This window comes from Vipera ursinii (genome assembly GCF_947247035.1).
Source record: "Vipera ursinii genome assembly, chromosome: 6".
Classification (NCBI taxonomy): domain Eukaryota; kingdom Metazoa; phylum Chordata; class Lepidosauria; order Squamata; family Viperidae; genus Vipera; species Vipera ursinii.
Window position 1 is genome coordinate 27019403 of NC_139515.1, and position 12106 is coordinate 27031508.

At 38.1% G+C, this 12106-nt stretch overlaps 1 protein-coding gene across 2 annotated transcripts in view; it reads right to left on the reverse strand.

Moving 5' to 3' along the window:
* Positions 1–342: 342 nt before the first annotated feature.
* CAV1 (caveolin 1) overlaps positions 343–12106 on the reverse strand; it is a 50618-nt gene continuing 38854 nt past the window's right edge. For both annotated transcript variants that reach the window (XM_083366719.1, XM_083366720.1), the window contains exon 3: positions 343–4782. In XM_083366719.1, the coding sequence (XP_083222845.1) occupies positions 4441–4782 (342 nt within the window). In that variant the 3' untranslated portion in view covers positions 343–4440. The remainder of the gene's footprint in view (positions 4783–12106) is intronic.

The window sequence follows — 12106 nt, forward strand, 5'->3', positions numbered from 1 at the left end:
AAATTGAGCCACTGTCTTAAGTCATGATGTGGACTGGTTAGTTTTAGTATGAAATCAGCAATTGTGGTATGTTGAGTCCATCAGATAATTATGGCTTGAGTAAACCATAGCCAAATAGAACATGGCTTAGTGTAATGTGTGAACCTGGCCATTCTGCATCAAAGTGTGAACCCAATCAATCTGCATAGTTATTCAAACTTTGACAAACTATCATATGGGAGCTGCAGTGAACAGACTTAAATTTCTTGAAACTATCTGAAAACTTGTACTAAGTAGTTAGAACTTATTTTTAAAGAGAAGAGTGATTCAGACCAGTGTTTGTATTAAAACAGCTTTTATTGTGCAGATTGTAACCATGGCTATTGAACATGCAGAATAAAAAAATGCCAGTTACATCTTGTAAGCATATGTGAATATCTTGGATCAATAATGTTATCTGCTTTGGAATGCACTTTCTGAATATACCATTCTAGACAATATATTTCAAAGTGTTTTTTTAATTATATAAAATTAAAATATGTTTACATTCTCACCAAAAGTATGATGTTGCTGTATTACAACATACATAGATATATATCTAAATAATATATCTCCTTTATGTACATTATAAAAGTTAGGGCCAGACCAGTGTATGTTTTAAATGCAAAAGGAAAACATATAAAGTTATTTATATTTCAAAAACATGTGTTCGAAAGACAAAAAAGCACTTTTATAAAATGTCTACTATGGTAGTATTTAGAGTTACAGTACTGAAAGCTGACTGAAATTTTATAGGGAATTGCTCCTGAGTAAAACTGATATTTGTGGGTAATACTCTATAGCACTTGTAGCAATAGCACTTATATGCTGCACCATAGTGATTTACAGTACTCTCTGGGCAGTTTATGATGTCAACATATTGCCCCCAACAATCTGGGTCCTCATTTTACTGACCTTGGAAAGATGGAAGGCTGAGTCAACCTTGAGCTCTGTCAGGATTGAACTCTAGGCTGTGGGCAGAGTTTGCTTACAATACTGATATTTTAACAACTGCAGTACCAGGGCTCCTGTACTAATTTCTTGGGCAACAAAGCTTTTGCTACTTTACATTTATTGAGCAAACTGTATATACTGTAATTACATTCTCATTACTTCATGTGATTTCAAGCTGATCTTAATGGTCTGGACTACATATTCAACCACACCCTTTTTCTCTTTCATGAAATGAATACATTTTATATTAACAATTTTGAGCAAAATATACTGCTCAAAAAAATAAAGGGAACACTTAAACAACACAATGTACTTATTTAATAGTAGGATGTCTTATCTTGTGTTCCCTTTATTTTTTTGAGCAGTATATATGAATAAACACCACTGTTTCCATATTCCATATCAGTGTTACATAGGTTGATGTCCTCAACTCCTGAATTTCAGTTTCCATAATTCCTAACCAGCATTCTAGGGGCTGGAATTTATGGGAAGTAAGAATTTAAAACATGCAAAGTATAATAGTTTAGGAAAGATTATTTCACTCCCCACAAAGTTTAGTTGGGAGATAAACTTTGTTCAGTGTAGATTACATACTAGAAAGAACTGACTAAAGCCTTGGGAGATCAAGCCTAAATGAAATGATAAAACACTTTTTCTGGGAGAATGGAAAGTGAGTCTGCTGTGCTCACTATATTTTTCATTGACTAAATTACTGTTATCAATAGCTACTTCTAGTACATTAATGTGATTTCTGAATAGGTAATCCAAAATATGGCACAGACTTTTGACCCCTATGAAGCCAATAAATAAATGCCATCATTGGCACATTGCATTTTTCAAGCAATAAAATATTAGTCAAAATACAGTTGAATATACTGTATATCATATATTGTATAAATAAAGACATTCTGAAGTTCAGTTTCATATGTCCACACAGTTTTCTTGAAATAATGTATGTAATTGTTCTTTTCTGGATTTTTTCAGCCTGTACATTATTAGCTTAGGTAAAGGAGTGCCTGTGGATTTTACTCTGCTACTCGTTGCTGACTTTAGGGGGTGGTATTCATCTCCGATTCAAGGCCATTGAGCCAGCATTGTCTGAAGACATTTCCGTGGTCATGTGGCCAGCATGACCTCACAGAGCACTGTTACCTTCCAACTGAAGTGATACCTACTTGCATTTGTGTGTGTGTGTGTATACTGTTAGCATAGGAGAGTAATAAAAGAAAAAATGATGCTACACCTGTATCTACTGCAACAATTGCCTATTGTCAATAAAATGGTCATCATTTATTCAAAATAATGGGCTGCAATGATTCTGTATCAATGCACATGAAAGATAAATCTAATTAGCTAATTATCCAAAATAGTAGGAATGTAATTTAATGAAGGACACCAAGGTTACTCTTAGTAAAACCTGGATTTGCAAAAAGGAAGGCATATACAGGCTATCCAAGCAATTCTTATATAATGTTAGTTTCATGAAGAGGTCCTCTTCAGGACTGGTGCTATCATGAAGTGTCAAGGAGATATGAGTGGATTTTTATTTTTATTTTACAGGGGCAGCTGTGGGGGAGAAGAGAAGTGCCATTTGAGATCCAGTTCAGATAAGCAACATGTTTGGGATCAGCACTTGCCTCCTTCAGTTGATGGATACCAATCTCTTAGTGCATATGCTTAGGCTTGCATTATAAAAATAGACAGGCTGAAGCAATCAGTTTAAAAAAAACTAGCCAGGGCATTATTATTAATTATGCTAGGACTGTACCTGGAACCTATTCTAGATACTCAAGATCCAAGTAAGCCCTCCTTGTAACTAGTTTCTAACAAAAGCAGAACACATTTTGAAATTCCTCAGTTTATATTTAAGAAAGCTCATCCTGGTTAATAGCTATAAAAAACTAGCACATTCAAACAAAACCATTGAAGCTATTCTCTCACTTCATTGTCACTGTGGTGACAGTAATGATTCTACATCACAATATTAAATAATGCTATAAATGCTTTGTTTCTGATTTTTTCAGAGACTTTTATGCACCAGGAAGGTTTCTTGAATTATGTACAGCTCAGTTTAGAAGGGGGGAAAACAGTGAACCATAACATAGTGTGGCCCAAACCACTTGTATGGATGATTAGGGAAAAGTTAGCAATGTATAAACTGGACTAGCACACTGGGGACTTGCTTAGATTTAATGAATTTGGTTTAAAGAGTCTTAAAGCTGTCCTTCATAGAAAATGGTCAAATCACTCTTACAAACCCAGTTTATAGTTGGCATGATTCAAAACAATTTGTATCTACCTTGCTATTTACTTTTAAGAGAACAATTAGACCTTTTGTAGTAAGTTTTGTTTAAATTAATTAGAATGATGCTCAAAAATTAAATATAATAGTGTCCTTGTTATTTGAATCTAGGGATAAATTAACTTTCAATATGTGCATGCCATAAGGATTTTCTTGATGGAAACATTTTCAGAAAATAAATCCAACCATATTCCTATCTTGACTTTTGATTTATATACTGAAATTTTTAGAAGTCTTTGTTCAGAGATAAAATTGTGTAGTACTTCTAAAAAGCTCTTTGTTTAGATCCTGTCATTTCTAGTTAAGAAGATCTCAAGGAAAAGGGTCTGTTCTTTGCATGAAACTTCTCAAGCAAGTGTCATCAGGATTTCATAATTTCTTTGGTTAAAGAAAAGCACTAAGCTCACCCCTTACAATTTCTCTTAGTGACATATATTATATATTTATAATCCAAATAATCTGTCATGGGATTACAAGATAAGTCAGAAGCAGCACTAATAGCTTTTTGTCAATATGCCTAGTTGTTTGAATTGAAAGCTTTGTCTTTTTAAAGACACTTGATTTCTTTCTCTCAGCATATATGTTACAGTAGTCATTTCTTTAAATCTGTGTGTGGCAATTAGATATGGTCACTACAGTAAAGCGCTACAGTCATCTGACAATACATCTATAAAAGGAACATTCTGTTGACATCAGCCAGCTTGTTGCCATGTTCATTATGCTGCAGTAGCTTTTATACCGTTTTTACTCACAGTAAAATGAAGAGCAGTGTGATAGTGCTGGAAAGCGTATTTGCAGTTCTGCATTATAATCAATGTGAGTTTAACTTGCAACAAATGAATGGAAAGGGTAAGCAGAACAATTCAGGTCAGCAAAACAACAAGCAGGTAAAATGGACGAGCAGCTATTTAATTTGTTTGTGTTTGTTTAATGCAAATTCTTTCCTCCTGAAAAGAGTGAATAGCATAAATCCAGGAGGGATTAAGTAGCAAAGAACGTTAAAAAGGAATTATTTGCTGCATTCAAGTTGATTGTTTGGGGGTTTTTTTTGAGTGATGCTGTTAAGTGCCAGTCATTTTATTAATTTATGGCAGCCTTGAGACTGGCACCAAAATATGAAGGAAGGGGGAAAAAACCCCTCATTCTTCAGCTCCTTGAAATGTCATTTATGCTTCCTTTCGTACTGTTGCTCTGATAGAGCTAAGCATTTTGCCAACAGCCTCATAGAATGGGTCACAAAAAGTATGGATAAAGATAGTATAAACTCGGCCAATGCACTGGATCTCAATTAGGTAGCTTCTGATACAAGGCACCACAGCCCAGATGTGGAAGAATGACAAAATGGCAAAAAAAATTCCCCAGATAAGAGCCATGGGAATGCCAAAGATTGCAGACAATAAGCGATAAAACCAGTATTTTGTCACAGTGAAGGTGGTGAAACTGGCCTTCCAGATCCCATCGAAACTGTGGGTTCCTGCAGGTTCAGCAATCACATCTTCAAAATCAATCTATACACAAAAGATGACACAAGTTAGAATGAAATTCATAACAGATGCTTCAACACAGACACTTTTAAGTTACAATCAGAGGTATCCACAAGTGGAGTCCAAAAAGGTCAAGTTGGCAGCTCCTACCACGAGGTTGAAGTCCCACTCCTTTTTTATGAATGTTGATAATACAGACATTTTTCAACTCTGCTGAGGATGCCCCTGGCCACAAACTCAATAAACAGACAAACATTTCAATGGTACATATGAAAAAGAAAGCCATATTTCATATTCCCTTTCAAATCTTCTGTCTTCCACACCAGAATTTTTACTTACATGCTAAAAGCTAATTACATTTACATCTTTTGCAGCATGCAGATCAAAATAGCAATCATGAGTTATTCACCCTTTTTACACTTGAAATGCTAAAGGGATGGAACTATAGTAGAAAGATCAAACCAGTAAGTTCAATCATGCTTTTCAGCAAAATTTCTATTCATCAGCATTGAATAAGAGGATGAATGGAGTGCCATCCAGCTTAGATTTCTGCACTGACAACTCTAGGGAGAAAAACAGATCCTCTACTGACACCTTACCAAGCTCAAGCGAGCACGTGCTCTGTGCATTTTGGAGCTTTTAAAATGGTTCTGAAGGGGAAGACTTCCTGGATTTATGAAGGCATCTTGAATCTCAGTATCAGCAGGAGCCAAGAACATGCTTAGAGTAAAATTCTCTGAGCTCAGCAGGTCAACCAAAAAAATATAGGTTGTCCTCGACTTACAGCGTAATGAAGCTGGCTAATTATAGTCATAGGTCGTGACAACCATAAAGTTGTTCATCACATAACTGACCCAATTTTAAAATATTTTTTCAGCAGTTGTAAAGCAAATACAGCTAATTCTTGACTTACAACAGTTCATTTAGTGACCATTCAATGTTACAATGGCACTGAAAAAGGTGACATGACTGTTTTTCACATTTACAACCATGGCAGCATCTCCATGATCATATGATCAAAATTCAGATGCTTGGCAACTGGTTCATATTTATGATAGTTGCAGTGTCCTGGCATCATGTGTCCAGCTTTTGCAACCTTCTGACAAACCAAATCAATGGGGAAGACAGATTCACTTAACAACCGTGTTACTAACTTAACAAATGCAATGATTCACTTAACAACTGTGGTAAGAAAACTCATAAAATGGGTAAACTCACTTAACAAATGTCTCACTAATCAACATAAATTTTGGGCTCAATTATAGCTATATTTAATCATTAAATGAATTGTTCCCCATAGGGTGTTTTGCTGAAAACTGAAAGAAAATGCTGGTTTTTGGCAAAAACATTGCAAACTGTGGTCATGTGACTGCGGGATGGTGCAAAACAGTATAAAACTAGGGTGATTGCTGAATCCCCAAAGTATGGTCAGCTGACTGTGGTGGGGACAGTGAGTAGCCATCAGAACTTCTGCAAAGCCAGGAAAGATGGCAGAGCAGGTTTCTTCTACTAATTGGTAAAAGAGAACCTGGTTCGGGCACAATTTTGAAAACATTCCTCAAGAATTCCTTTAATAAATTCTCTTGGTATGAGAAACCATAAATGCCTTCTGAATTCAGAAAATTCTTTTCCTGAATCTGTATGGATACTGTGAATAGCTAAGAAAAAATAAGACTTCTTTATGGAGCTGGTACAAAGCACTTTACTACATTACTTCATAACTGAATGCTGCGCATGGAGCACACAATTTCCTCTGATAACTCTCACCTTACCCACTTGCTATACACACACACATACAGAAGCCAGGTTTTAATTTCATAGGCTGAAAACCACCCATCTTACACCACCTCTTTCTTATCTGTAATCAGTTTTAATTTCTGGACCCTAGGCAATACAGACTCCAGGCAGCTGTCAAAAAGCTACAGGTGGAGACAGAAGAGCTAAGGTCCATCAGTGTGCTAATAATTTTGAATTCCAAATTTCTAATGACCATCCAACCCCTTTTAGAAACTCTACTATTTTAGCTTTATTTGTGGAAGTAATGTCATGCATAAAAATAAACTAAATAACTTGTGTGATTCATGCTTTTATTATGGAAGTATTAATATATTCCTATATGAAATGCTGGGTCTTGTTTTGATAGGCAAACATATAATTTGACTATTAAGAAGAAATATCCAGGGTTTTTTTTAAAATTTGGGGAGTTTGAATTTTAGTATTCCATGAAATGTTTTCCAAGGAAGTACATATTCAAATGAAATGCCAAAATATCCCAGAAGTGTCATAACACTTCCAAATAGAAAATTAACAGAAACAACTTGAGACAAAACATAAACTCTATGTATCACATGACCATGTCTTTGATATAATCCACAGCACAGGATATTTATTGCAGCTAAAATAACCAAATAATAGAGGTATGTCAAGTCCACAGGAAAAACATAACACAGAATCTTGAATTTAATGAGCTATACACTAAACATGTGCACAATAGACTTTCTGAGAAACTCTTCACTCAAAGTTTCTCAGATTCCTGAGAAGGAGCTACAGATAGCTGGGAACCTACTGCAATTAAATAAGACAATATAGTAGTAGCTGTTTGAGGTCATAACAATTTTCATAATCTGTTATTCTTTGTTAAGCATCTGGAATTCACCAGTTTTATTGTTCTTTATAAGTGGTATAATCAGTGGTGGGGTTCAGCTGGTTTGCACCGGTTCGGCAGAACCATTACCTACTTTCTCTTGAGTTTGGCAAACCAGTTGTTAAAACTGTACTTGAAAAAAGCAGAGTTTATGCCTTGCACTCATTCCGCATACACCACGCTCTCCATGGTGCACTGCAGCTGACCCAAGGCAGCCGACCAGGCATTGAAGCACCACCAATAAGAGCGGAGTCTGTGTGCACACCTGCCTTGCCTGCATCAGTCATGGTCTCCACAGTGTACTGTAGCTAGCTGCCCAAGGCATGGAGAGCATGGCTGACAGGTGAGTGTGTAGCGGTGCTTTGGTGCCTGGCCAGCCGTCTTGGGTCAGCTACAGCATGGCATGGAGAGCATGGCAGATGCAGGGTGAGTGCGAGGAAGGCATGCACATGGACTCTGCTTTTTTTGGTGCCCTCCTGAGAGGTGGCATGGCAGTTGGTCAGCGGACACACCATGCATGGGGATTCACCATCCCCTAAACCCTGCTGCTGCGAAAGAAGCCATGGAGAGCACGGCTAATGCAGGGTGAGTATGTGGCAGGCAGGCACATGGACTCCTCTTCTTACTCGGCAGGGTTTGGGGAGTGGTAAATTCCCATTCGTGGTGTGTCTGCCAACCAATCACCATGCCGCTTCTCAGGAGGGCACCGAAAAAAAACCGGAGTCCATGTGCACACCTGCCTCGTGCTTGCCCTGTGTCTGTCATGTTCTCCACGGTGCACTGAAGCTGACTTGAACTGGCTGGCCAGGCACCGAAGTTCCACTGAAAACAACAGAGTCTGTGTGTGCGCCTGCTACACACTCACCCATCAGCTGTGCTCTCCATGCTTGGATCAGCTGCAGTGCCATGGAGAGCATGGTGGATGCAAGGCAGGCGTTCACACAGACTCCACTTTTTTTTTTAGTCCCCACAAACTTCTTTTGTTTGTGGGACTGCCCATGGCGGTGGAGGAGTGCATCAGAGCTGGAAAGGTTAGCAAAGAAATGCTTTGGGAAGGGAGGGCATCTGGGCAGTGGTGGATGAGGCAAGCTCTCCAGCTCCACAGTGGCAGAGAATTGTGATGCTTTCCAGCTCTGGCGCTCCACCTGGCACTTCAGTGGCTGTGTGGGCAAAGCTGCAAAGAGGACCTGGTGATCAAAAGTGCCAAGAGTCTGGCTCGGAAAGGGAGTGAAAGGGCAACCCCCCTAAGGGCACCAGGCCTGAAACACGTCCGTCTCTCTCTAGCAGCTGCCCAGGCCTGCCAGACGGAAGGCCGGCATTTACCAGTACCAGCACTTATGGTAAATACGATGGCATGCTGGCTTTGGCAGGGAAGGGGCAACCAGCATGGGTGCTACAGACAGGACACCAGCTTCCTTCAACACACTCCCTGACCCACCAGCGCTCTGCTAGTGCTCTGCCACCACTGGGTATAATGTGTTACATTTGTCTGAAACTTTCTATATCAGTGGTCCCCAACCTTTTTGGTTCAGAAACCGGGGGCAATTGTGGAGGGAGGAGATGGTTTCCTATACATGCCCACTGCTTTGTGTAAATGGAGCTTTGTGTACTCATTTGTCATTTGCATGTTCTGGTTCCCAACCACCTGAGGACCGGTGCAGGGCCATGAACCAGGGGTTAGGGGTCTCCTGTTCTATATTGCTTCATAGCAGATATACTCTTCCACATCATCAGAAAGCATTTTTAATACAGTGAACAGTAAAACTAACTCAGAGAAAGTGCAGAATTGAGGATATTGGATACACTGGCACTAGAATCATATGACATTTTCTCAAATCTTATGTGTCCATTGATGATATTTTAGTTTTCTTCAGGAAGATAGGGAGATTCAAAATGGATCCTGATATGTATTATTATAGTATTGAAAGCCCTTTTTCCAATACTCAAATAAGCTTCAATTAAATCTGTCAATATGATATGAATGTGTGCTAAACTATCTAAGCATTTCATAAAAAATTACCCTAAATGTCTTAAAAAACTGGAAGGAAGCAATAGTTCTGAAATTATTTACAGCCTCTGCTTTATTAATTTCTTTAAACAATCAATCCATGTATTACCTGATACTTAAGATATTTCTAACATCTATTTTTTTCTCAGAGAAATATTATTACAGAAGACAGATTAATCAATAGCAAGTTAAAATATTATATGAATTTGTAAAATTATTTTTATAACATTATAAAATAATATTTTATTTTATAGCAGAATAGAAGAGAAAGAACTGGGTAAAATCTCAAAATACAAAAACCTGCAAAGAGAAATAGAATGATTGTGGCAAAAAAAACCCAAAACCCACCAAATATAGTACCAATAGTAATAGGCTTCTTGGGTACAGTCCAAAAACTACTTGAGCAAAATCACCATCAGTCAATTGCAAAAGGCAGCTTTACTTGGAATAGCTTACGTACTGTGACAATACCTCTAACACCATCTAAACATCTGGCTGACTGTGCAACTAACCATAATAATGTAATATTATTTTACATTATTTTTATTAGTTTATGTTTCTTATTTCTTTACAAATTAGAATTGGTGAAAAAAATCTAGTTTTCAGAAACTCAGTTGAAAAGATGAATATTACTGAAAGAGAAATACTGCAACTAATTCGTATTCTACCGTATTTTCCGGCGTATAAGACGACTGGGCGTATAAGACGACCCCCTACATTTCCTGTTAAATTATAGGGTTTGGGCTATACTCACCGTATAAGACTACCCCTCTTCCAACGCACACAAAATAAAAATTAAAAAAACATGAGATTTGATTTTAATATGGTAATTTTAATTCAAATGCTTATGACATGCAGGTGCTTAGTAGGAAAACTGTCACTTATAAACATAAGGCTGTTTGTCATCAAACATGTAAACATAAAACAGTGCAAGTGGATTAAACAATAATAATAATAATAATAATAATAATAATAATAATAATAATAATAATAATAATAATAATAAGAAGAAGAAGAAGAAGAAGTAGTAGTAGTAGTAGTTGTTGGAGGGGACCTTGGAGGTCATCTAGTCCAACCCCCTGCTAAGGCAGGAAACCTTATACCATTTCAGACAAATGGCTGTCCAGTCTCTTCTTAAAAACTTCCAGTGTTGGAGCATTCACCACTTCTGGAGGCAGGTTGTTCCACTGGTTAATTGTTCTAACTGTCAGGAAATTTCTCCTTAGTTCTAGGTTGCTTCTCTCCTTGATTAGTTTCCATCCATTACTTCTTGTCCTGCTTTCAGGTGCTTTGGAGAATAGCTTGACTCCCTCTTCTTTGTGGCAGCCCCTGATTCCAGCAACCATTCCCTATTTTCCTAATTCACTTTTTCACTTTTCCTAATTCACTCTAAAGCTTTCCCTGCGCAGAGCCTTAAGTGACACAAGCTGCCTGCAATTAGTGCAGGTTCGCATCCCACCAGGCTCAAGGTTGACTCAGCTTTCCATCCTTCCAAGGTAGGTAAAATGAGGACCCAGATTGTTGGGGGCAATAAGCTGGCTTTGTAATAATGCTGCTTGGGGGGGGGTGAAAGCCCTAATAAACAGGCATATACACAGAATGAAGGCTATTGCTAAGCACATTGATTTGTACTTTAAATTGTAAGCCACCCTGAGTCTTCAGAGAAGGGCAGGATATAAATGGGATTTTAAAAAAAAAGACCAAATGGGAGATCCGCTCCAGGTTTTCCAGCCAGCCCGCCCAGTTCCTGAGTCAAATGTGTCCTTAGAACTAAGCCGCTGCTCTGGCTGCTGCCTTCCCCACCTGCCTTTCAAGTTGGGATAGACTACAGCTGCTCTTCAACTTTAGAAGAAAAGACACCCAGACCCCAGCCTGTAAAAAATCACAGACTGCAGCTTCTTCTCCAATTGGTCCCGCTTTCCCTGCACAGACTAAATGGGAGATCCGCTCCAGGTTTTCCAGCCAGCCCTGTCCTTAAATTTTCAGCACCCGGCGTATAAGACGACCCCTGACTTTTGAGAAGATTTCCATGGGTTAAAAAGTAGTCTTATACGCCGGAAACTACGGTATATCTCCACAAAACACTAGGGTAAAACACTTTGCTCATATCCTGGACAATAATTTCTACTCAAGATAGACATATTCTTAGACTAAGTACATTAATGAGTTAATTGCTGTAATTAAATTTCCTATGATTTATGTGAATTCAGTGATAATCCCTATCATTTTTAGTACACTTTTTCAGGATAACAATATTAAAATGGGAAACGTTAAACCAGTACAACTAATAAGAAGGGAATGAAACTTCTGGCTGTAAACTATGAGAAGCCTCCTGCCATCAACATGTTATATAATCACTGATAAAGAATAAGAGATGGCTTGATGCATAAGACTAAATTTGTTTTATTTATAGTAATTAAGATATTTTTTTGTATTCTGTGACCTTTTAGTACTGGCCATGTTCCTTAAAGGTCTTATAATTAGTTTGCTAATTACTTTTGTAATATTTCCTATAGGAATGCTGGGTGTTATGTTTCTAGTGCAGACATGTCAAACACAAGGCCCAGGGGCCGGATCCGGCCCGCGAAGTGGTTTCATGTGGCCCGCAAAGCCATCCTGTAAACAGTGAGGGAATGGCCCCCGCTGCCTTGGCCCCGGCCAGCCAGAAGCCAATGTGCAATTTCGTGGTAGTCATC